We start from the raw sequence: 27,157 nt of genomic DNA, 5'->3' as shown, positions 1-27,157 counted from the left end.
AATTAGTAATTTCTTCCTCTGACTTACCATTCAGAATGATGGTTCGGTGTTCCTGTAGAACTGTAGTTTAATGTACCTATTGTTTCATAATGTGTTAGGAGGAAACGGAAGCAATTTGAAAAATGTGAAGTTCAAAGAAAAAAGAGAGACCTCACCTCTGCAGTTCCAACACCTTTCAGTTAGAGCCTGAGGCTACTGCAGCTGAGTAAGCACTGAGGTTCGAGTACACTTATGTTTCAGAGACATTTTCGGAGTCGTAAGGCATTTTACTGTGAAACCTCACCCTTGACAATGCCGTACAGTGTCTCTGAATTCTCCCTGAATAATGAGTAATGAAGGGTTGTAGTGTTTTCTCCTTTGAAATTAAGTTTTTCTTTGACCTTTGATGCTCACTTCACTATAGCAAAGAGCATAGCAAGCAGTAGTTGGCAGTTACTATGGTGATATGCTACCCCCTATATTTCTGGCACTACATTCAAATTCTGATTTCAAACATGATTTGCAACTTTGTGAACCGATATCATTGTATATGTCTGGCATTGCTAAGACTAGATTAGATTATTTTAGGACATTATAAAACAGTTAAGCAATTAAATTTACAATCTTACGTACAATCACAAAATCACAACACATGGAGCATTTACACATTAAAAGACACAATCTAGTTTTTCACAAATAAAATAAATAAAAACAACATCAAATAGTCATTAATAGAGCATTCCAAACTTTATATTGCAGCACTGTTATTTCATTGCCAAATTCTTTAAAAATTAAAACAAGCAAAAGGTTGAATATCTTCAATGATGGCATACCATAAAGATACTACAAATGCCTCCGAACTTCACCTGACTTTTTCTAATTTTTAATGTTAAAGGGAGCATTCATGCAGTGCTGAGAGTCTGCTGTAGGCCTGCCTCATTATACAGTATGTGTATAATGTATATATACATGCATAAAATATAAGTCTCATGTCTCAGGAATTCTCCAGAATCAAACTATTACTATTATCAATGATATTTCACCATGGCAACAATTAATCCATGCTGAAGTAAGGGCCACTGATCTGGCACTGCTCTCAGAGCCATCAGACTGAACATAGAGGACACCTCGCTCTCTGTGTGATGGATGTGACGACGACTGGCCTATATGGGGCAAACTGCTGGAGGCCATCACTACAGCCTAATGGCGGACTTAGAGGAAGGCGCTCCATTTTCTCTATTTAGAATGGTTTTATTGGTGGAAATTACACTGTAAAAAATAGAGCAACATATTTCTCTTATATGCTGAAGCAGTTTTGACTGTGGCAGTGATATACACTACTATAGCTATGCACTGCATGATGACAGGGAAATGTTAAAATCTAAGTGTTTATTATTTAATTATCTAAAAGCTACATCCTGAGAATTTCATCTGTGGAAAGATTTTCAATCCTGTAATGTTTTCCAGTGATGAAATGTCAGGTTTAGATGTTTGTGCAGTGGGTGGTTGTGTTCAGCAGTTGACGTCAGCTTCTTTTTTTAAAAACCATAAATTCCCTATACATAACCATGTATTTTAGTTATCTATTCTGAAAACTTTACATACACATACATACATATATATTGAATATAAAACATTGGCACCCAAGGTTTTAGAACTTTGTCACCAAATCTAATTCAAGGTTTTGCATAATCAGTGTTTTCAATCAATCCATAATTGTTGCTGACATATAGTCAGCAGGATGGCATGGTGGTGCAGTGGTTAGCAGTTAGAAGTTCAAACCTCGGCCGGAGCCTCTGTGTGTGGAGTTTGCATGTTCTCCCTGTATCTGCTAGGGTTCCTTCCAAGTGCTCAGGCTTCCTCTCACTGTCAGATGACATACTGGTTAGGTTAATTGGTGACTTGAAATTGCCTGTAGGTGTGAATGTGAGTGTAAACGTTGTTTGTCTCTATATATCCACCCTGTGATGAATTGGCAACCTGTCCAGGGTGTAGCCTGCCTCTCGTCTAAAGTCAGATGCCAACTGTACTTGAGCAGTCTGAGATAAAAAAATTAAGCGTGGTAAAAGAAGTTTTGTGGAGGGTAATTTCCTGCAAAAAAGCCCACACAGTCAAATGTAAAGTGCGTGACTCTCCAGTAGTACATAGCAGGCACTATGCCCCTCCACATCAAGAACAAGCACCCAGCTACCATGTCCTGAGATTGCTTGCAGTGGACCAAAGATCACGTTGCTGCTAGCCAGAAAGAGAAAGTATGATTTGTGCCAAGGCGATATGTTATGCGATATGCAGTGTGGTACAGGTCGAGGAATTCGAAGAGCTTAGGTATGTTATGCCATCAAGGAGTGCTGTGACTAAATGCTTTGAAATACCTTGAGGAGAAGGTTGAGCTAAAAGTCTAGGCGGCTGTGGCAGACAAGTTCACTGCTACTACTTATGACTAACTGCTGATCAGCTGTCACAAACAAAGTTCCAGCTACCTGTCACCGCATCACCACTGACTAGGAGATGCAGTCCACTGTGCTCCTACCACACTGGCACAGCGTTCAAACGGAGCGTGGAAATAGGTCTGGCTACTACATACTTGTGTACACCTCATTCAGAACCTTTCCGTCCACAAGTAAATGTGGTGTGCCAAAAAGTTCCCTTGGTGAAGCACAGAACAAAAAATGAATTTCTTCTTTACTTCACGTATTTTTGTGTTTTAATGTTGTTGGGCTATCATAAGTAAAATGAACCAAAACTGACATCCCTGAGACATACATAGAGCCTTGTCATTAGCACATCGCTAAGAAATAATTGCTACTTTTTAACAATTTTTTTGTGTGTTTTCATTCTCTCTTTTCACACTTGCATCTACTGTCAAACATCACAGTAGAACACAAGAGTTTATTTCTTCACCTGCTCTTAATACCACTTAAACCTTTACTCTCTGTGCTTAAAAGCTCTTACCTTTCTGTACATTCATGATTTATTCATATAGATCTCCACACCTCACAGCAAGAGGGTTCCATGTTCGAATCCCGGTCTGGGCCCTTCTGTGTGGAGTTTGCATGTTCTCCCTGTGCCTGTGTGGGTTTTCTCCAGGTACTCCGGCTTCCTCCCACAGTCCCAAAAACATGCACATTAGGTTAATTGGCTACTCTACATTGCCCCTAGGTGTGAGTGTGTGCATGTTGCCTTTGTGTGTTGGCCCTGCGACTGACTGGCGACCAGTCCAGGCTGAAGTCAGCTGGGATAGGCTCCAGCTCCCCCGCAACCCTGATGAATAAGTGGTGTAGAAAATGGATGGATGGATGGATGTCGAGAGTTCTTTGCAGTCAGTGACTATCTGAAATCTGGAACACATGAACATCATGAAATGCTGTGTTTCCTGCTTTGTGATGCTTTTACGGCAACTGTCTTCACTTGTTGTTCCAAATGAGTTATGATGCCTGGTAAAACTGGTCTCTCTTAATTATGATGGTGGTGATGATGATGATGATAATAACGATGAAGAAACTTTTGAGCAGATAGTCTGGGCATGATTCCTGGATAATGAACCTCTCTGAGTCTATGGTATGTGGAGACAGGTTTGCCCTGTTTTTTCATGTCACTTTGACCTCATTCTGCTTTTTACATTATTGTACATTGCTTCTCTTCTACATTAATATTTATTGTGATACTGCTGTCTTGGCCTCGATTGCCTTAAAAAAGACTTTAAAAAGACTGTTTAAATCTCAGTGGAACTAACCTGATTAAAATAAATGTTAAAAAAAATGCTCATATGATGTATTTCATTAGAATATAATTAACAATAATCAAGAATATATTATCTCATGTACTCAAATGTGTACATCAGATATGTGATTACTTCAGTGGAGAAAAAGTAAAACTGTAGAAAAATAAATCTTGAAGAAAGCAAAAGGAAGGAGAGTATGCTAATGAAGTCTAAGCCAAAGTCTAATTTATTATTTTAGGTATTATAACCTTTTCACTTTTAGAAAAGTAAAACTTTTGTTGTACTTCATTCAATTAGATGAAACTCTAAAGTTAGACAGATATTTTATCGAAAGCCTCTGAAGTGCTGTTTAATCTTTGCTCATTAATACAAGATGACCATAGTTAATGATCTGCTGTCTGATGTATATTACTGTTAAAGTAGATCTGACAGAGCTGCCCCCATTTCTCTGCTTTATTCATCTGTTGAGGAAAGATAAAATCTCACTTTTGTAAAAGTCACCACTCATAGATTTTAGATTTGAAGGAACTGTTAAAGCTTTGTGTGTACTGACAACATGATGTGCAAATAAATTAAAGACATGATAGCCAAAGTCCTTTCATGTAATAATTGACACCCTTTGTGTAACTGGTAATGCACCTTTTTCCAGGTTATTTTTTTGATTTTTTAAACTGATGTGGGATGATTAAATGGTCAAAGATTTGTTAGAACTTAGATCTTGTTTTTGTAGCTGTTGTAAGAAGCGGTGACAACAGTTACAAAGTGTAACAGTCCAGCACAGAGTAGGAGAGAAAACGGCTGTCTATGAGGCATGCATGAGAGTGCACAGTAAAACATCCCTAATCTCAGAACACATTGGCTATCATCTGACAACAGCCCTGTCTCACCAAATGGTGGATAGATAACATGTCATTATCTTAAATCATTTCACTTATCACAACACAGTTTTTGCATTTTGTGTCATTGAACGTATTCTTGTATCATTTTAGGCTTGAATGTCATGGGAAAAAATGGCAGGTAACTATGATAACAAAGGTCACATGATGAAAGTCACCAGATGTTTTTGCACCGCCGAAGCTCATAAAACGTGGATGGCATTAAATGATGCACAACATGTCAGATCAAAGCCATTTTATACACCCACTCCCATTTTTAGTGGCTCATAAATAATGGGACAAACTAACAATAATTACAAATATAAAGACCATTTTTAATACTGGGATGAAAATTTGTGGTCAGTGACTGCCTGAAGTATTGAACCCATGGACATGACCAAATGTCACGTTTCCTCCTTTAACCCTAGAACACTAACGTTAAAATTAGTAACACCATCACTAACGTTGGGTATATTTTACCCGATATAATATCTCGGATAAAATACAGTTTATCACACCAGCGTTCATCATGCCATATAGGACACACAGTGGCCACCTCTTGGTTTTTCTTTCACAGCTGTACTGAGCACACATTTGGTCGAAAGTATCAACACATCCCTTCATTTGGTTGTAAAATTCGATCACTTCAAAATTGTGTGGGTGAAAATCACCCGACGTTAGTGTTCTAGGGTTAAGATCTTGTCAGACCTAACTGCAGCTGCCTTCAGGTGTTGCTTGTTTGTTGTTCTTTCTGGCTTCAGTCGTGTCTTCACTAAGTGAAAAACATGTTGCATTGGGTTGAGATCAGGTGACTGACTTGGACATCGAAGAATATCCCATTTCTTTGCCTTGCCTTTTACCTTTCTGGCAAAGTCTAATCTGGTCTTTCTGTCCTTGTGCTTTACCAGTGGTTTGCACCTTGTTGTGAAGCCTCTCTATTTACATTCATGAAGCCATCTCTTGACTGTAGACTCAAGCGTGTTGACGCGTCTTGACTTGGCTAGGCGTGAAAGGGTTTTTCTTCACCAGTGACAGAATTCTGCAGTCATCCACTGATGACATATGTTTAAACAATATAAAGTCCACAGGAGCTGTAGCTACAAACAAGAGAGCTGCCCTTGTAGCTCACGTGTGCATTCTACGCTGTCAGGCAACGCAGTAGTTTTTGATGTGTCTGTAGTGGATATACTCACCTGTCTGAATGTCACTGTGTGAGCCTTGTGCTCTGTGAAATACTAATTAGCCAGTCAGTCAGTGAGGTGGTGTGTGGAAAGCTGACAATATCCTAAAAGGATAATATTCAAGTGAAATACCATTATCTGAGCATATGTCAACATGTCTAGTCTCTCTGGTAATACAGATCACCTGTGAAAGAAATGTTCTGCTGGAATTTGTTTTTGGAACAAGAATTGTTTTCATGTTATTCTTCTTTCATCTCCCTGTCTTGAAAAATGGTAAAATAAAAGCAAATACTGCATCAGTTACAGTCCGCATTTGAGAGAATTACTGCTCAGCAGAAGGAAGTACTGTAGGAATTTCAAGTTGTGGTTCTTTAGGCTTTGGTTTTGGCAGATGAATATGGTGCTGTAGAGAGGTTGTCTTTCCAGTGTTAGAAGAAGCTTCTGGTTTTGTCCTTTACAAGAAAGAAGCCGGATTATAGGGTTATGGTATGTAGTACAGGATCCACATGACAAAAGAAGAAATTTGTTGCATTTACTGAATAATAGGACAGCTTATTTTGCCAAGAGTGTGTGTATACTTGGCAGCTCTGTCAGTGCTAGTTTCTAAATCATGTGTCTATGATGGGACAGATGATGCGCTTAGTATGTGTTGTATGATAGCCTGGTGTAATAAATAATAATAAAAAAAATAGGAGAAGTATAGCATGGGTTTGGCAATAACAATCAAGCACTGGGTTCAGGACTTGCTGTGGACCAGCAGACCACCAGTAGTTTTTAGTTTGACTGTGATGTGAGGGACTAAAAGCCTAAAAGTCTACTGCTTCAATTTTTGGGTTTTGTTTTTTAAAATGTTTCTTTGTCACACAGTCCCCACAAAATCCTCTAAGTGTAACACTAAACTTTGACTATTTTTAAATTATTTAATTGAAAAACAAAAGGAGAGAGTTTGGGGCTCTTTTGTGTATTTCTTTGTACATTATTCTGTGTGTTTAACATGTGAAAGCTTGTATAACATGTGTGGGAGTGAGACCCACACCAGGCAGAGGAATATGGGGGAGGAGGACAATAAATGTGTGGGAAAACTCCTGCTGAAGGACTTGACAGACACACACACTCGCACACACACAGGCACACACATCCACACAAGGTGTCTTTGATGACTTCCATCTTTACGTTATTTTCTTCATCTCTGCTGTATCGATTTCTTCCATCCTGCTGTGCTTGTGCTCCTGTCAAGTAGCTGCAACTTTACCACCACTGAGCATTTTTAGCAGCAGTGTTGCGGCAGGAATTGGAATAGGTCTATGGAAATAAGTGGTATCGTGAGTGTGTGTATGTGTGTCATACTGCATGGACCGCCACTGCCCCACCTAACCATGCAAAAGTCATTATCAGAGCGATTGCAGGCTGCAGATGCTCATACATCACTGTTAGCATTCTTTGTTAAAGTGGGAGGGTCAGCAGAGATTGATTAAAAGGAAAACCACACTGAAGGAAGGAAGCACAGGAATTAATTCTTGTTTCAAGCGACAGTGTTTGAGTTTCACCAGCCCTCAACTGAGGTTACGTGACTGTGTTCACAAAAGAGGCTGAGAATGGACAGTAGAGTAACTGAGGCAAAACCATGGTTCAAGGTTACAGGAAACAGCCTCTCAAGGAGAATATATGATGTGTGTGAGCAAAATTATCATCTGTGCTTCCCTTCAGTATAATGGATTCTGTGCCTGTGTACTGGTGTATTTGTGTCTGTGTACGTGTCATGGATGTTTACGGCAAAATCCTTGAATCTCAACCAGCATTTTAATCACTGTGGAGCATCAGACGGCCTCAAGTGGATGGAACAAATCTTTGTGTCGTGTTGTGAGGTACAGTGTGACTTGCAGCCATAGGGAATTCTCAAGTGGATGATAAAAGGTCTCCAACTTTTTTTCTGGGTTTGACTTGAAAGCTTTTAATTATGCAGACTTTTCACATCAGTGTATAATCCCCTTGCACGCAGAGTTTGAGATATTCTGGACCATGAAGAGGGGAAGCGTTTCACAGGTGTGGTCTCATGAGATGGTGTCAGCTTTTACACCCGTGTAGATCAAAAACCTAAGCAAACTTTCCACAGAACTGAACTGAAACTCCTACCACTAGTGCTGCCAGGATGTTTCAAACACGTAAGCCTCTCCACCACAACAAGGTACAACCACCAGGAGAAGAAGGAATTGCTGAAATGGTCAAATGTCTTGCCTGGCAACAAGTGTCATCAAAATTTCTTTGGCACAGCCCTGCAGTGGACATTTTTTTATAGATTGAGCACTAAAAATGATATTGGGTGCGCACAAGACACAAGCTGTTCTCATGTTTTTAGACAAGTGTACACAGTATATACAGAGAGCACAGGCCAGCCTTGTTTATTGGAGTACTTGGATTTCTTCTTTTTCCACTGTGACAATGTTAACATGTTGATGTAAAGCAGATATAATTTTTAAAATGTTCAGCACCATAAATTGTGGTGTTAGCATTCTAACAATTGCTAATTAGCGTTAAATACAAAGTGGTCTATGGCTAAGGTGTTGGCCATAAACCAAGTACTGGAGAAATCAGGAGATCATCAGGAAATCATCAAAGTTATTCATCCTCATTTCTTTTCTTTTTCATTTAAGGGACAGAATACAAAAAAATCAGACAAGTAGAAATCAGATGGGTCTTTCAAGAATTATCGCTGAGTTTTATTGATTTTCTTTCATTGTCCAAAAAATATGTGATTTAATCATTATAAAACTTCATATTAAAAATAAATGCTAGTCTTCTGCACAAACTAATGGCCCTGTCCCTGCTGCACTCAAGGATTCCTCTCTTTGAGAAATGACTTGAGGCCTCCTTTTCTAATCCAGATCCAATTTCAATACAATTACCCAGATAGTTCTGTAATTCATCACTTGAATGAAAAGTCCAATCTCCCCTGAGAGAAATTAGGAAGCAGGAACTGAGCTGTGATCAGACAGACGATTGGTGAAGTCCTCTTTTTCTTCTCATGATACTTTTGAGTGGTTAGGATATGATCTGGGGTCAGTACATCTGTCACTGCTGCTGTGATTAATTACAAGGATGTAATGTGACTGGCTGCAGTGGGATCAGCAGGTAAACGGTTACTGTGTGAGTCTAGGCAGTCATTAACAATATATATTGGAGGGATGTGCCCCTCAAATATTCAAATGTGCTCAGACTGTCACTCCAATACATTCATATAAAAAGTATTATTTAAAAAAATGTCAATGCTACAGCAGCCAACTGTGCACCATTGTCCAAAATAATCATAATCAAATGTAATTACAATCATACTAATCTTAATAAATTTACACAAATATTACTACCAGTTCTATTATTACATTGTAGGCTACTGCCGTTAAAGGAACTGGTTTGTCCAAGTGGTGTTGCCATACCCCAACAGAAGTCTTTGGCTGACTGCTGTGTGTAGTCAAAATCAATTTCAACCTCTGTACTCTGTATTACTTTCAAATGTATTAAAAAGTATAATATTGGTGTAACACAGGCTATATGACTGCTGAAACTTCAGTGGTTATGGAGGAGAACCAAGGAGAGGAGAGGAGATGACTAGAGATGAGAAAACGAAAGCAGTGAAGGAAGCAAAAATTTGGTCCCAACCAATGCTGACTCCATGATTATGGCCTTTGGCCTGATTTGTGACAAAGGATTATCTCCATCTACAGTTTGTCTGCAGGTTCACTGTTGTCACTGTTGCCTGCAAACTGTTAATTGCTTCCAACATTGTTTGTGTGCCACAGTGCATCGTATGTAAGGGATAGTGTCCGAAGAGGTTTCTGTTATCAGGAATTTGAAAAATGGACACCTCATTGGGCATTATTCTGCTTATACCATAATCACTTACCAAAGAAAAATGAAGACCATTGATTTATATATTCATGAGATTGTTTTTATGTCATTTATTTGTTAACCGGCAGTTTCACTGGAACTATTTAGCACCCACTCAATTGGTGCCTTTGGCAAGTGGCTAAATTAACTTCTGAGACATTTTGGGCAACAGAACATATATAATAATAAGACTTTGCATGAGAGCAGTTAATTATTTCATTTGTCCAATCAGACATCTTTCATAAAATCACTTAGTTTTTATTCTTTGACAAAACTGTCACATTGTTTGTTTTCAAAGAAATGTATGTATCTTTTTTGGGAAAAAAGAAGTTTGTCAACAAATATGTTTAGTTATTAACTGACAAAATGAGCAATTCTGAGTACCTGTTTTTTTATGTACAAGCTTAAACATTGAAAGTGGTTGGTTGTTAATCATTGATGTTCATTTTTAAGTATTACTATATTTCTTTAAACAAATAGACAGAAAATTACCACAGCAGCATATGCATTTACAAAATAAAACAACAAATGCAGGATTACGTTTCTAGTTTACCATTGTTCCACAATCTCTCTCTCTCTCCCTCTCTCTCTCTCTCTCTCTCTCTCTCTCTCTCTCTCTCTCTCAGTGGGATTCCTGGGAAGAAGTGTGGAACTATCATCTTCACAGCTGAGGAGCTCAGTAACTGCCGGGTTAGTATCACATCATGTTTAGTCAGGAGTTTCTTCAGCCATACACACACATGTAGGCATACGCATGTACGTGCGTGTGTACACACTTGGTTATATCCACAGTCCGAGACAGGGGTCAGAAAGTTAAGCACTACAGTCTGAAATCATGATGGTCACGTTTTGTGTTGCTAGTTTTAAATAACCACACAGATTCAGAATAATTTTGTCATCTGGGTCAAGTGGGAGGAAAGTGAATTCTTACCTTCACTTCAAAGTGATGATGAAAGCTGCCCATGAATTATTTATCCAGTCTTATAGCTCCCTTTTCTTGCCACAGTGGGTAAATAATTAGACACTCCAATCAAACAGAGCAGCACACGCAAGTACACGCCTGCCTCACACACAAACATGCTCACCATGGTACTGCAGTATGCACTTTTACATAAAAACATATGCAATTACATCCATACTGGAAATGATTTGAACACGTAGGGAGCAGTTTGCTGTAATGTATACAGAAATACAATAACTTTCTTTATATAATATCATGCATATGAATGTGCAGAGGGTTAAGCTCATACCTCAGGCCATACAGTATAGTGATGACGCTATACTGAGGATTGCTGAGGCCTCCAGAACTTTACATTTGCATTTATTAGTTACGGTTCATAAGGCCCGTCTCTGGAAAAGCATCCATGGTTTGTTTTATTTCAAATGTTGATCACAGTGACCTGTCTTACCGTAAAACAGGAATTTCTTCTTCACCAGTTTCTGGACTAAACTATCCTCCATCTTATTAAAATCCAGGGCTCTGACCAGATGACTATATGCATAATAGTTAATTATAGATACTGAACTCAAAGTGAGGTTTGTTTCTTGAGACAATGAATATTTTCCAGCCATTACTTTGGCATTTTGATCAGTTTATAGCACAGGAACACCTCCTCACACTGATCTCCTCATAAGCTCAAGTTTGTTTTCTGTTCCACCTGTGTTTTCTTTTCCATCACTTGAGAACCCCCTTATAGAAGATAGGCTGGGATGTTAGGGAAACTATCTATACACAGTTGAACACATAAATTATTGCAAAGGGCAGTATCAAGGTGTTGATTACAATAATACATTTTATTTATAAGTGTCTTTCTCAAAAACTCAAGAACACTTTACAAGATAAAACAAATAAGACAAATATAAAACAAATACAATGATGTAAGCAATACAAGGTGAAGTAAGTGATAAATGCACAAAAGGACCTGATATTACACAATGATGGACAAGGTGAAGGTGAGTCCAAGTCCACTATGTGTGTGGGAATTGAGAGTGCATTATTGCTTATTGTTACTACTTATTGTAGACCAATTACCAAAGAGTTCAAATCTTTATTTTTATGTGTAGTTACTTTAAGTTTCATACATTTCAATTTGTTGAAGGCAAAACATTAGAACTGAAAATATTGGCCCCTCAACATTTCTGTGATGTGCTGATATGATTTTAATGGACATCTGCCATTCAGACAGTATTTTTTTATGGCTGTGGAGTAATGATAGGAGTGAGACATTCGTTTGCTTTTCTCTGCATATTCTAAACAGATCCTACAGGAACATACTGATAGGGTCACATGGACTCACAAGATTATATATAAACCTCAAATATTAGGTCACAGACAAAATCACTGCATCCGTGTGTCTACTTTAAGGTTAGTTCACCTGTAAATCACATACACATCAAATCTTCTTACTGATTAAACAGTGACTGGACCTTTCAAGTCCAGTCCACCTCCCTCAAGTACACTCAGCTGTCAGTCAAGTTCTCCTAATACTAATACTTATTTTAGCTGTAGTACCACTTTTGAATTTTATATGAATACATTATTTAATAGATATGGTAGATATTATTTTATTTTTATTTCATTCTGTAGTTATAATAGTTATATATGTTCTATATGTGAGTAGCAAATGGAGACTACAACTTACATTTCATTGAGCAACCCTGTGTTGTAAAATAACAATAAATTAAACTTGATTCTTCCAGTAATAGGATTAATTTTCGGTAAAGACAGCTCGGTCCCAAACAGGTCACAGTGAGTTTTTATGGGCTTGAGGAAGGTGGACAAGTGAAAAAATAAGCATGGTGATGAATTATGATTAAATAACTGTACAACTATGAAACTGAACTAAACCACACTTTCTAGACTGAATATTATAGAAGGTGTAAATTGTAAATTTGTAAAAATAACCTGTCTCCCAGGACATAGCCACCATGCAATTCTGTGCCAACAAGCTGGATAAAAAGGATTTCTTCGGCAAGTCAGACCCTTTCCTTGTCTTCTACCGGAGCAATGAGGATGGGACGTAAGTATGTGTTTTTGTTTGTGTGTGTGTGTTTGTTACGTTATTGTAAATCCGTTATTCTTCACTCCATCTGTTATTCCTGAGGCAAGTGTGTTGCAACTTTCCCCTTGTTACTGACAGGGACTGAAAATCTGCCAGCAGATTTCTCTGTTGGATATGGTCCCTTGAGGAGTTAGAAAGCTTCTTGCCCGTCAGATGGAAGAAGGGTGAATACATTTTCTTGACACAGAGACAGAAAATTTTAATCTGTACTTACTGTAGTCTTCAATATTTCAGACAGAGAGTTCAGGATCAAAACCCTTTCTACTGTCTCATGCTAAGGGATTTAGGGCTGTTCTCAGACCTCTAGTTCAGTTTATTTGGTCTGGGCCAAGAGAAAAAAATTATTTGAAAAAGAATTATTGAATTATTTGACTTTTCTGTTCTGGTGCCTTTTCACAATGAAGGAATGAACATGAGTATATACAGACTAGCAAGTTTTGGCTGACAAAATTTTGTGCAGCACTTTCAAGCTTCCATTTAACCAGATTTGTGTGTTTGTCTTCGCTGGAGTTAAGTTGAAAAGTTTTATACGAGCCGTGTGTAAGGTGAGAGTATAATAAGAGGACAGGTCTGAAAAGTGAAGCCAATGCATTAAATCTGCATTGTTTCTGATGACCAACAGGGGGTGAGACCACTGGTGTCAAAAAGAACAGCTAATTTCATGTAAGCTTATGAGAAAATTAGTTTTCTTCTCATTTGAATTATTACCCCAGTAAATTGTATCCTAATGAGTTCAGTTTCAGGTACCAGTTTCAAGTATTTAACACAGCACAATGATCATTTTATAAATTAGGGTCCCATTTAGAGTAAAATAGATGATAAAACACAATCTGCTTTGGGATGCGGCTATCTTGTGATTGACCAGTTGCCACCACAACATATCCTCATGGTCTCAGTATGATTCAATCGAGTTATTCTCACTACTCTACCTTCTTATCCCAATATGGTCATTTCCGGCATTTGACAATGACCATAATGTCAAACTCAGGATTTCAAACTGTAGTCAGTGGGTGATGTCATTGTGGCTCTGTCCACTATTTATTTATACACACTGAATTGAAACCTACCTTTCATACTACTGGAAGAGGGGATCAAACAATTGTAAGAACCTTTTTGACAAATTTCCTGTCCATTCAAGTTCCCATGAACCTGAATTTTTTGAACAGAAGATTTTTCAGGATTATCATTCCCACTATGTTGGACTGTCTCTTTGTGTCTCCAGGTTCACCATCTGCCACAAGACTGAGGTGATTAAGAACAACCTGAACCCTGTTTGGCAACCATTTACAATCCCTGTTCGAGCACTCTGTAATGGAGACTATGACAGGTGAGGGGATAGCATATAGGTCAGAGGTTCATATGTAGATTTTATTACAATTCAGTTCCTGTGGATTGTCTAAAGGCTTTTGATTAGTCTCCCAGCAGGTGATAAATAATCTTATCTTCATCATGTTAGTTTAAGCATTTCATGTCTTCTTAGCATGAATAAATGAGTGTATAAGCATGGTGTCCAAAAAGGGATAGGAACTAAAACGTGCAATACGATATCTGTGGATTTACAAGAACTTTTCAGAACTTTGCATAAATACTTATGATCCCTTTGACAGTGCACTCTCAAAACTTAATGTACTTATATACATTTTTGAAACTTATTTGGCTCTAAAATGACAGACATGAAAAATGAAAAGCAAATGCACCCAGTACTATTGAGAAACTGCACATGAATGTACATTGGCCCTGATGCTATATCCTTGCTGAATTAATTCATGCTCTTAGTAAAGCTGAATATGACTATGTTGGTTTCTCATCAATTAAAAAAGTTTGAATATTTTTGTTTAACTCATTTGATAACTACATTAGATAAATGTTTGCTAGTTTGGAATACTGACCTCATAAGATTTTGTTTTTCTCTGGTATGACAAAGGTAAAATAAGGGTAACATAATACAGAGGCTGCTAAATATATGAAGATGAGGTTGAACTCTGTGGTGGTCAGAATAATGCCAGCAGTCGGCCGTGCTGTTGGTCTCAGGCCAGTGCTGGTGTTATTGAGACCAACATGGAGGCAGTGCAGCACAGTAAATCATAATAAACAAATCATCAATACATGTTTTGAATTAAATTTTACCCTAAACTAACTGATGTTTTTCAACTTTACATCCAAATCTTACACACATACGCACACATGCATATGTACTTGTTCTTCCTTGTGAGGGCCCTCAATGCCAAGATGCATTCCTTTAATACCTTACACCAACCTTAACCACCACAACTACTACTACAACAGAACAGATACAGAGGTAATAAAATAAGAACAAACTAGGATAATAAATAAGTCAGATGGACCAACAGTTACAGTTACTTGCATATATCTGCATCTGGGTGAATATGAACAGCAGCAACAAGATTGTAATAATATTATCAGCATTTTAAAGTTTGATGTCTGATATCTGGGTCAAACTATGGGTCAAATACAAATGGGTCAAACTAGTTAGGGGTGGAGCAAACAATCAAGACTGACAGGAGAAGAGTAAAAGGCAGGAAGTGAGACAGTGCCTCGGTTTTCTCAGATGATTTCACTAGGTAATATGTTCTTCAGAAAAAAATTAAAATAAAAATCTGAAGATGTTCGAGGGTACTACCAGCCGCTGTATGCGCTGCTTTCATCATGAGAATATTAATATTACACAGGGTTATATATGGATAATATATGTGTTTGCATTGTAAATAGATCAGTGCCAAAAAAAAGTAAAGGTTTGTCTTTAGCATCCTCAGGCATTGTTGTTAATCTGCTATAATGACATGTATATCTTTTAACTGGTTTAACTCAGATTTAAAATTGGAACATCTTTTGGTGTAAAGGCCAAGAAAAGTTTACTTCCAGACTTTGTGTCCCTCTGTTGATCTCTGTTCTCTGTCTCTCTGCCACTGCACTTTCTCACCCTCATACTCTTTCTCCTCTCTGTGAATCTCACCTCTGTCCGTCTCACCTCTACTCCCTCATCTCGCCTCCCTCCAGGACGGTCAAGGTGGATGTTTATGACTGGGACAGAGATGGGAGGTAAGTTGTCGTGCTCACTGTCTCCCTTTTTTTTTTCAATCGTTTTTTCTTTTCCTTTATTCATTTTCAGCTACAGATTGAATCCCTAACACCTTGTTCTGTCTGGGGGCAGTTCTTTTCAGGCGAATTGTCAGGTATTAGAACAGATGGAGACTCCACCCAGCTGGCACAAGCTGGGAAATAAATCAAAAACAACTTGCAGGTGAAGGCTTGCAGCTGAATGGATGCAGGGTCAGGGTTTATGAGTGCTGACCACAGAACTGCAGGAGCTCCTGCCAGAGACTTGTGAGCTTAATTGGCCACCTCACACAGTTTTTTCAGGCTGTCAGACCTAGAGTCACTGCTGTCTATCAACTTCAACTTGATTCATTTCCCAAAAATTATTTTATTTTATTCTTTGAAAATCCCCAGTCTCAGATTTTTCAGAGTTTGACAAAAAAAAAATTCTGGCAAATAATTCATTTTGACAAGCCATTATCAGAAATTTTAAGCTTTAAGGGAATAGTTCAGTCCAAAATCAAAAATATATTTTTTTCCTCTTGCCTGGAAATAGATGGCCCTTCAATTGGGGAGCCCAAAGTTCCAAAAAATACATCTGAAAAACTCAACAGCAATGCCTCTTTCCAGAAGTCATGACTCAGCATGAGCTACAGACCTTGTTGTGAACAGTTTCATGTAGAAGGAGAGTTGCTGTTGAGTTTTTCAAATGTATTGTGTACTTTGTTTCTCAGGTTTGTAAATGTATTTTTTAATTAATTAAAGAATTAATTTATTGATCAGTCTCTGTCTGCCTTTGGTTTTGAGTGTGTTTTATAATCACTCACAAACAGAAGTAGTTAGTCATGTTGGTCCTATGCTGCATATGGATGGAATGAGCTCTACAAAAGTGAAGTCACAGTCGCATTTTAGCATTATAAAACTTTGTACTTGTGTATTTGCAATCACACTTGTTAATGCTTTTCTTAATAGTAACTTTGTGTGTCTGCATCTGTGAATTGTCTGTGTTGTCTATGATTAAAGATTATATGTTTTTTGTGTTTTTTTTTTTTATTATTACACAAGTCTCCCGATCTCATCGATCTGAATGTTATTGTATGCGGTACAAAATTAAGGTGGTTGGTAACACGCAAAAGGCCAATCCAATCTGCTGTATTATGCAGCCTAATTTACAGCCTGCATAGAAATCTCACATATAACTCATATTACAACAGACTGTTCAGTTCCTGGGCTCTTGCTCATCTAACCTTATTTCAGCTTTATTATGTTTCTTCCCAAACACAGGATTCAAATTAGGACTGTGTGGTCTAAATGGGTTCCATATATCAAGTTACCCAAAACACTTTTCTATTTTGCAATTACAGTAGCAGACGGAATTCAGTAAAGCAAAGTGTAAAATACTCGTTGAACCACTAAGAAATAATGTGTTTGTGAGGAACCTTAATCATTGATGAACCAGGCAAACAGGCTGTAGAGACTGTAAATAATGTAATATTTCAGGAGAGGAGGAATTGCACTTATACAGAATTATCATGATTGAAATCACTGAGCAAATCACACCTTTGAAATCATAACTGTATAACAAAATATGTACAGTGGGTTTTGTCCTTGGGTACACATGGGTATGTTACAGTAATGTGCTCTGGTGACAAATGACTCAGGAAGGAAGGAAGAGCATGGACAGCTTGTGATTGCAGGACAGTGCAGCACATCCACATCCGCATGGCAACATTAGAAAATAAACTAGATTAGAACCACATTAGATGTTGCATTCTGCTATTTTTAATTCCTTTGTCTCTCTTGCTTTAGTCCTCTCTCTCAAACTGTCATTTTTTTCCTTTACCTAAACCTCTCTCTTATTATTGCGTTCTACTGCTCCGCACCCCCACCTCACTCATTATATTTCATCCTCCTTTTCTCCCTATTGGGAGATGAACTCACTGTTTGCTCCTTGAGGACTCCCCTCTAAATACCAGCAGTATACAGGCAGCTTGTCACGCACAGCTTCAGGTGCTGGCATACAAAGATACAGAAATGATCTGAGGGCATGCAGGAAGTTGATATTTACCAATATGATGATGCTGGAGGTGATTTTTTTTCATGTTAGGATGAAAATGTGTTGAACTTATTTTCGTTTTATTCTGACAATCAATGCAGTGACCATGCACTTGGGAAGTAGTGAAATTACATACGAATTCACGTGCTGATCTATTACAAATTAGGCAGTTTAGTTAGATTAATAGATTTCCCTTGATGTTATCAGAACGAGTGAACTGTAACTGTAGATCAAACCGCACAAGTAAGGTTGAAGCTTAAGTTAAATTAAAACTAATTTTTGCTACAAAAATTGACATGGTATACAGAAAATTTAGGGTTTTTCAAAATTGTAATGTATTGGTCAAAATTGTAATTGAGTTTTATTTATTTTTTTCAAGGACAGATCCCCTTGCATTAATGAAGAATGAATGCTGTGTTGGTGATTTGATTGGTCTATCTGTGTGGTTGGACACAAAAAATGTCTTGCAATATTACTTCACTTCCCTTAATGACTCAAGTAGCAAAACTGCATAGAGACTGATGTTAGCTTAGTTCCATCTGTGATTATTCACTGACTGTTCTTCCTCAACATTAACAACTAAGCTCCAACACCACTGTCACGAAGTCGGGCATGGCGACCTATGCATGTGCTTTAATTCACAAAAATGGCGCCTAAATATTTAAGTTGGGATCAATTGTTTGGATTGGAAACTCAATTCAAAATGAATGTTATTCTGTCTTAGCAACTTCTCAGTCCAACTTTAGAAAATAACAATATAAAATGTGGTTTTTTGCTTGTTCCACTACCAAAAGGGATGGAATAAAAAAATGTATTGATGTAGCTTTAATGTAATGCTTTGCTTTCAGTTGTGGAATAGCTTGTATATACAAGCTATTAAGAAGGTTTTTTTTAAGGTTTTTGTTACAACAGATAGAAAATTAGCAAGCATTTTAATGATGTAGTTAAACAATTTTTCTTTGTCTCCATGTCTATTGACATCTAAATCGCTCTGTCTTCCAGTCACGACTTTATCGGAGAGTTCACCACCAGCTACAGAGAACTGTCCAGAGGCCAAAGCCAGTTCAACGTCTATGAGGTAAAATACAAGAACAGCAGAGAATAAGCTGAACAACTTAATCAGCTAAGAATTTTATAGGATAAGATTTTCCTGAATCTGTAAAACCTATCAAAAATTTAACAGTGTTTTTGGACAACAACAACACCAGTAGTTCTTTTATAGTGATATATATTATTCATTAAAGTAACATTTTTTGTATTATAAATTCCAGCCTCCATCTAAAAACAATATATATTATTGACATCCACCTACAGGAGCACTGAATGACACAGGCATATTTGTTTAAAAACTAATTTCCTGCTTCCTGTCTTGTGGCCAAGGTTTTGAATCCGAAGAAGAAAGGCAAGAAGAAGAAATACATCAATTCAGGGACGGTAAGATCCGTTAGAGTGTCTTTGAGCTGCATGCTTCATGGGCAGGAGTCAGCAGCAGTGACATGTCACAGCAGTAAACGGATGGTGTTTGACTCCTTTTGATCCATCTCTGTCCTCTCCTCCACTCTGTTTCCTTCTTTCCTTTTCACTCTCGTTCTGTCTTCAAGGTGACGCTGCTGTCTTTCAAAGTGGAGTCAGAGTACACGTTTGTCGATTTCATAAGAGGAGGGTAAGACCTCAGCCTCTGAAGTTTCATCAGTGTCTATGGGAAGTCATTAAAGGGTCATACTGGAATTTTTGCTTGTTTTAAGGCCCGCTCACACCAGAGAGTGGAAGTACTAACTAAATGAAATTATTCATTAAATTAATTTATGTGCCTTTGTTAAATATGTACTTCTAGATTTTTTGTGACTATTCACAGGGCTAGTGGATGAACTGCTATCACTTGTAACCAAGAGCTTACCGCTCATACAATAGCCAGCTGGGCTAGCACTAGTCAGTCATAATATACCCAAGTGTTTGTCTTCATTTTCTCTCTACTGTTCTGTTTACTGCTCCTGGCATATCGTTCACCACTGTACACATTTCACCATTTTTAATTAATAAATACGTATTGAAGAGGGAAATTAAAGTTATATGGCCTAACTTGCTTGCAGATAGTCAGTTAACAAACTTGTTACCCAGTTGGCTTGACTTGGTTGCCAACTGGACCATCTGTCCGCAACTCACTGCTATGACTAGTTATCAGGAGTCATAACTATACCATAGTAAGTTATAAGTGGTGGGATTAGGCTACAGTGTGACACGCTGTGTCATCAGGAGACTTTGTTAAATGTTGAGTAACACTGCCAGCACTGCCACTGCCTTTCTGCTTTTCCATATTTTTAGGTTGCTGAATGTGATTTTCATACACTGCAACCAGCTTTGATTTCTCTTTATTTTAGTACAATGAACATCAACTTGTGGAGACTAAACTCGGTCAATAAATTGATCACGCTGAGCGTTATTCCATTATTACTTACCATTGAGGACACTGTGGTCGTGTCCTAGGTATTCTTTCTAGGTATTTAGCAACCTTAGAGTGCTTTGAATTCTAATATATTGTGGCTAATCTAAAACATGATTCCAGCACTTTTAGACTAGAAGTATGAATGTGTCTCAATTTAAATCAGATAAAATAGTAGAGTATTCATTATTCTCCGAGAAGAACAGGAGGCGGTGCATTATGGAGACTTGGATCTGTGACCTCAGTATTCATATAAGCCTGTTTTGATAGTTCTTTGATGTCCTCAAAGAATGTAAGAATGTAAGATGACAGTCTCTGCAAATTGATCTGAAAGTGGGATATTGTACTGAATTTAACAGAAATTAATCATCCTGAAAGACCAAAATCTCAGATCTAAAATGTCATTGTTTTTGCAAAACATGCACAAATACAATATGTGATTTTGAGTAATAAAAATATAATTCTTGTAGAGACACAATGAATGTCTCCATCATGAGTCAAATGCAAAGCCTGACTTGAACATCAGCACAAAACAGTGGTTATCAGCACTTGAATTTAAAATCAGCTTGCAGATCTCCTGCCTTGTGCTGTACAAGCGGCTGCAGTGAGCTGTTGATGAGTTTCTCAGTCTAGACTGAACAGCTGTAAATGTGCTCCCATCTGGAGATACTGGCACATTCCTAACAACTCTGTTTCAAACCATACTGATGTGTTCAATCTCCCACCAGGACACAACTCAATTTCACTGTGGCCATAGACTTCACAGCATCTAACGGTAGGACAGCGTTCCATCTTTGTGCATGTGCTAGATGTCCACACATCTGTTGTGCTGAGAAAGTGTTTTGCCTACAACATTAATGTTGACTAGCATTTTAAAAATCACTGTAGTTAAATGATTTCTAGTACTATTCTTTGGTGTAGTTTCACCAAAAAGGTTAAAATCTGAAATGCATGATGTGTTTCTTGCAGCAGATAGGCTAAAAACTCATTTTCATCTGTTTTTTATGAGTGGGGGGCAGTAACACCCAGGCTACACCTCCCACTTCTGCCTGTGTGTGACGGCTACCTCACTGTTTGTGGCGTATTCTACAGACATTGAAACTGTAGTGTAAGGTGATGATGCTGCTATGACGTCAGTATGACTACCACCCAGACATGCAGGACAATAGGCGATTAATCCAATCTCTAGATGACGTGCTGTTGTTTTTTTGTTGTTTATCAATTGTATAGCGGCCACACATAATGAACTAATAACATACTTCATATTAAGTACGGAACATACTGAATGTATGGAAAAGTAGTTTCAGAAAAAGTCTAAACATATTTTATTCATACATGATGCATTTACTTCAGTGAACATGACTTTTTATCATAATCAGATTAAAGACTTTGCATGTCTTGATTCTCTAAACAGTACTTGGTAATGTTAATCTTGTCACAGGCATTTTCTAATCCCTGAATAATATGAGATCCCTTTGCATCGTGTGTGTGTGTGTGTGTGTGTGTGTGTGTGTGTGTGTGTGTGTGTGTGTGTATGTGTCTGTGTTGGGTGTGGCGGTGCTTCTCTCTCCAGGTAACCCGTCCCAGCCCACCTCACTGCACTACATGAGTCCCTATCAGATGAATGCGTATGCCATGGCTCTGAAAGCTGTGGGAGAGATTATCCAGGACTACGACAGTGACAAACTCTTCCCAGCATACGGCTTCGGAGCTAAACTTCCCCCAGACGGCAAGATCTCCCACGCCTTCCCACTGGTACGAGATACAGAAAAACTACTGTCAGAGAGAGAGAAAAGGTAGATTTGTTGTCTCTGTTTAGATACAAGTGCATACAAGACATTTCCTGATAATCTGTGAACAGGTACTTGTGTTTTTGGGCTGAATACGAACACAAACCAAAGCTGATGAACTGTTTTTGAAGCACCTTTTTTGTGCTTATAATTTTGCCAACTTGAACTTGCTTTTATTAAAGCTTTTATTTGTGGCTGACTTGTATCAGCTCAGTGCCAAAATGTGAAATGCGTCCATCTGTCAGACACAAGGTCTTGCTCGCTGCTGATATAGAGCCCACTTCCATTTTGGACTTTCTTCAAAGCTGACTTTGGCCAAATAAAAATGCAGTCAAACACTGTCAAGGCAGTATCCTACATCCAGCAGTAACACTCGCCATTAGTGTGAGAGACTCTCTATTGTTGGACACAGACTTACGACAAATACATAGATAAAAAAAACAAGAAAACTACTAAAGTAGAGTAACCTTACTGGACTTGAGTGCTTTCCATCAATGCTTTTCTAAGAACAATGATGAAATGAGAAAACATCTCAGTGCAGTTTCTCTGAACTCAACAGAGCGTTTTCTCTTTTGGGTTGTTTTGGTCTTACAAACTCCCATCAACCCACATTTTTAGCAGCAAGCAGTGATTATTAGTAGAGCAAGAACCAAAGAGCAGACAGACAAAGTTATCTGGTTGACATCACGGTGCAGGTTTTTCCTCATGTTGTGTTGTGACTCAGTTTGAGCATAAATTCTTCTCAAAGAGTTTGGAGTAATTTGTTATATTTGTGTTTTCTTAGTGCATATTTTTAAATGTGTTTGCTCAATCAAATGATTCTAATATAATTGAAACATAGCCAACCTGAGGTGAGGTCGTCAAGCGAGGATGAATAACATCAGTCAGCTAGCCAATGAGAATTTTCCTTGATTTGCAAGTGCTGATATTGACAGTGTTACTCGGATGACACTTGTTCATATAAAAAGTACCTTATCTGTACTGGATACAGAGTACTCACTCAATCCTGCCATTAATGCTGTGGAGGAATGCATTTATGTGCGAGTCCCTGTTTTGTGTTCATGTGCAATCAGAAGGATGAAATGTGCTGAACCACATGCAGCAATTCAACTCAGGACAACTTGTAAGTCAATGAAAGGAAGGGTTACATAAACCCACGAGCTGTAGGCTTTGTGGAGTAGACTTGTGAAGTGGATGAGTGAGGCAGAGGAAAGGAACAAGTGGTGGGAGGAAGAAAACATTATGATTCACGCTGCACATCGAGAGAAAAGAAGTTTGATGGTATGGGAGTGATGGAGAAAGAATAGAGTGCAGACAGACAGGCAGCATCACCAAAATGTCTTGGTGCTGCTTAGCTTTGCATTGTCAGCCAATAAACAATAGCAATGAGAAAAGTAGCAAAATGAAAAAAACAATCACTTATCCTTGGATTCCGAACAACTGTCTCCCTGGACAGTCACATTAGAGGAAACGAGGAGAAAAGTGAGTGGGTAAAGAACATAAAACAGGAGAGTCTTATATTTGGTGTTGTTCCAAGACTGCAGGATAAGATTATTGGATGTTTAAGAAGATGATAATATGGCCAGTTCTTTTCATATGGGTGTAAACATGTCAGTGACACACCTCAGGTCTTTTATTAGTGGACTGGAGAAATTCTTTTTTTCTCTGACCTGAAACTGTCGTATTTAATCAGATTCATCAAATCCCATGATCCCCCTGGCTCCCTCCCAGTCAGAAGTCAGTGGTGGACCAGAGCAACAGCATCGGGCTTGTCTAGACTCATTACTTTGTGTAACTTTGCTCCTTTCCGTGCGAGCGGCCTCTCGATCAGCTTTCTCAATTAGAGTTCACCTCAGCGTGACAAATCCTGGCGCTGCGTCATGCTAAGGCAACTCTAATTACGAATCTATTGTTTGGAAGCTCCTCGGAGCACATCAAGCAATGTAGAGTTCATCGAACATAAAGTTTTAGGTCCTTGTCTCATAATATATGGCCCACATAAGACAAAGGATGAGTGAGATACCTATGCAGAGGCATGCTGTTTATGGATATAAAATGAGAAAGGGATGCTGGCCCCAAAATACCTTTATAATTAGATACATCCCTTGGTTAGGTCAAGGTCAGAATAAGTAATCTACTGGCAGCACTTGTATATATTAACTCTTAATCAGAACATTTGCAATAAATTAACTGTGCCTTGAAGCAGTCACTCCTTCACAAGGCCATTTGATATTATATTTGTCTTCTATGAGCATTGTTTTTGACGCTGATTAACTTGGAGTTTCTACTTCAGAGCTCTTTTGTGTTGGTGCTTAATTAACATTCGCTCCTGAATGGGTTTTTGATGCTTTAAAGAAGTCCGTGTTATTAAAAGAAAAAAAAAAATAACATGAGTCTCACAGGAAATAATTAAAAAGTAATCTTGGAGGGAGATGGCAGAAGGCCTCAAGTATGCATGTGAACCTGACTTTGAGCAGGAGCAGGTGATTACATCGTTACGTCACTGCAAAATAAACATGGGCACGTTGTGTTTTGATAATGTCACGTCATTGTCTGGTGACTTGCAAATGCTGAACATCTGGGTACATCTGAGCTATTTTATTGCTCTGCAGATGGAGGCCTGTTGGATAAGCCTGCTCTATTAGGCACAGAAATGGTTTTTGTTTTTTTACTTTACAGTCTTCACCAAAACAGAGCCACCAGAGACCTTCACTGTGATAAACACACACACACAAGCTGTCTCTGTTTCTCACTCTACATTGATTCTGTTCAGATTTTGACACTGTGTAAAATAACATAATCTAGCGTATTCAAAGATGGCAGAGTTCGAGCAGTGGTGCGGTCAGCGATGCCGGACCGTGATACAGGAAGAGTCTCTCAAGGAGTGAAGAAGATGTCACTTCAGGGTTAAGATGTCAAATATTGCTTAGTTTTTAACCTGGGAAATGTGACCTTTCACTCCTGCAATGTATCCTCTTTTTCACTGAAATAGGAGATCAGAGAGCTTCTCACAGGTTTGACACATGCTTGTCTAAATGATACAGTCTTAAGTGCTGACGGGTTCAGGCAGAACAAAGCAGAAGTGTCAGAGTGATTCAGACGAGTGCAACTTAAGAAAAGCTATGTGTGATTCATGTAACAACTGAGAATTCAAGCGCTTGCTGGACACACAGTGAAAAGCATATCTTATATTTTATTCCCACATGACATATGACAGCTTGAAGCCAAGCTGTTCAGCCTGTTTTCAAAGCACACACTGGCCTGTAGTCAGTGTCAGGGCCTGAATCCCAAAAGGACAAGTCCACACACAGCTGCAGACACCATGGACGTGCAGTAGTTCTATTTATACTACTTTCTGGAAATCACCTGGAGGATGTGTTCAACACGTGTAAAACATATTCCATAGTTTTTTGGGGAGAAGTGTTCAAACATAATTGGTGTTGTGTAGACATTTATGTCATGCGGTCCATAGTGGTCCATCACATACTCGTGGATGTGGAAAGTATAATTTCACCGTTTCACACTGTTGAGCCAAATATTGAGAGGTTACCCACTTGATGACCCTGTAGACTGACTGCACTTTCACATCCAGGGTTTAAATGAACGGTATATAATTCCTGCTCCCTGTTGTCTCTCAATCAAATTAATGACAACAAAGTTGTCAAAGACATAGTGTGATGTAGTGAAGTACCATTAAAACACCACCATGTAAATCCATCTGACCTGACTCAGACAGAAATGGTCACAGATAAGGAGTTTTAAAGTTATAATCATGTTAGGTTAGGTAGTCATGTTCACTGACTTCCTTCCTCACTCTCTGACTCTCCTGGAAGTTCTTTTGAGTGTCTAATGTGGAACGTTTCTAACACCGGAGAGGTTGCTGATTAGTGACTGCGTGTAGTGCTGGTGTAGCTAGATAAATATCGGTTGTGGCTGGATTTAAATGACAAATGGCCAAAATTTCTCAAGACAAGACAAAAAAAAAAATCCTTTTTGGTTTTCTTCCAATAGTTGAGTTTTCTCTCTTGCAGAACTCAAATACAGAAAATCCAAACTGTGTGGGCATCGATGGTGTACTAGAGGCTTACTTCCAGAGTCTGCGAACTGTTCAGCTGTATGGCCCAACCAACTTTGCTCCTGTCATCAACCAGGTGGCTCGGTGAGAGATAAACAGAAACACACACACACAGAAAGAGACTGCATCTGCTTGTGCATGAACGTGTACTGTATATGTCATACAACACATGCATACACACGCACATACACGCATATGCTCATATATACACACACAAACACATACCTTCATACACACTCATACATAATGTCTCTCTGCAAATTTGCATGTGTTTCATATGCATGTGCCATTTATCTTGCACCAGCATGGAAAGTCAGCTGTTTTTGTATGCATGTCATAGCAGAAAAACCACAGAAATCACAGTTCATGTTGCATGTTGTTACCAGACATTTTCAGATTTTAAAGGTGCCCCGCTGAGGTTCCTTGTGAACCAAGAAAAAACATGTTTATATTCTGACCTAAACTGACCTAAACTCATTGTGTGTCTCAGTGAGGTCTAAGGAATGTGTGGAATGCATTTCCTTCCTTACAGAACCTTTGCAGAGTACACAGATGACACATTGTTGCCATAAGCTTCCTAAATAACAGGGAAGAAGAAGACTGATAATAAACATGGATGCCGTGAGGATCCAATGAGGATTTAAAGTCCCGCTTTGTATATGTTTTATGAAGAAGGAAATGCACTCATCACATGTGTTAGAGCAAAAGGATGGTCGCAATTTGTTTTGATGATTAACACTGACCGTAAACATAAATTTTGTTTGTTTAGTAAACTCCACAGGTCACCTTTAACATCACACATCCCCGGTACTTTTGCACTGTTCTTCTCACGGGCTTTGAGAGTCAGGATTCAGTATTGAGTGTTGACCTGTCTTGAGATTTTTGGAACAAGACTTGAGCTTCTGTTAATAGATGTACCTCTCAGCAGCAGATGACTTCTCCTTGACCCCAGGCAGATTATCACAAACATTGCTGCCTCCACTAAGAAGCTGTAATTCAATTCCATTGTTTAAAGGGGACCAGAGGTACAAAGGCATTC

General features: G+C 38.5%; 1 protein-coding gene across 2 annotated transcripts in view; it reads left to right on the top strand.

Moving 5' to 3' along the window:
- Nucleotides 1-27,157, top strand: part of LOC124055261 (copine-9-like) — a 135,330-nt gene that overhangs the window by 90,107 nt on the left and 18,066 nt on the right. For both annotated transcript variants that reach the window (XM_046381908.1, XM_046381900.1), the window contains 10 exons: nucleotides 10,265-10,328; nucleotides 12,555-12,658; nucleotides 13,923-14,027; nucleotides 15,719-15,760; nucleotides 18,816-18,891; nucleotides 19,194-19,247; nucleotides 19,415-19,476; nucleotides 20,982-21,028; nucleotides 21,827-22,008; nucleotides 26,075-26,202. In XM_046381908.1, coding sequence (XP_046237864.1) covers nucleotides 10,265-10,328; nucleotides 12,555-12,658; nucleotides 13,923-14,027; nucleotides 15,719-15,760; nucleotides 18,816-18,891; nucleotides 19,194-19,247; nucleotides 19,415-19,476; nucleotides 20,982-21,028; nucleotides 21,827-22,008; nucleotides 26,075-26,202 — 864 coding nt within the window. The remainder of the gene's footprint in view (nucleotides 1-10,264; nucleotides 10,329-12,554; nucleotides 12,659-13,922; nucleotides 14,028-15,718; nucleotides 15,761-18,815; nucleotides 18,892-19,193; nucleotides 19,248-19,414; nucleotides 19,477-20,981; nucleotides 21,029-21,826; nucleotides 22,009-26,074; nucleotides 26,203-27,157) is intronic.

The sequence above is a fragment of the Scatophagus argus genome, chromosome 3 (genome assembly GCF_020382885.2).
Source record: "Scatophagus argus isolate fScaArg1 chromosome 3, fScaArg1.pri, whole genome shotgun sequence".
Classification (NCBI taxonomy): Eukaryota; Metazoa; Chordata; class Actinopteri; family Scatophagidae; genus Scatophagus; species Scatophagus argus.
This window is presented reverse-complemented; position numbering and strand designations above follow the sequence as displayed.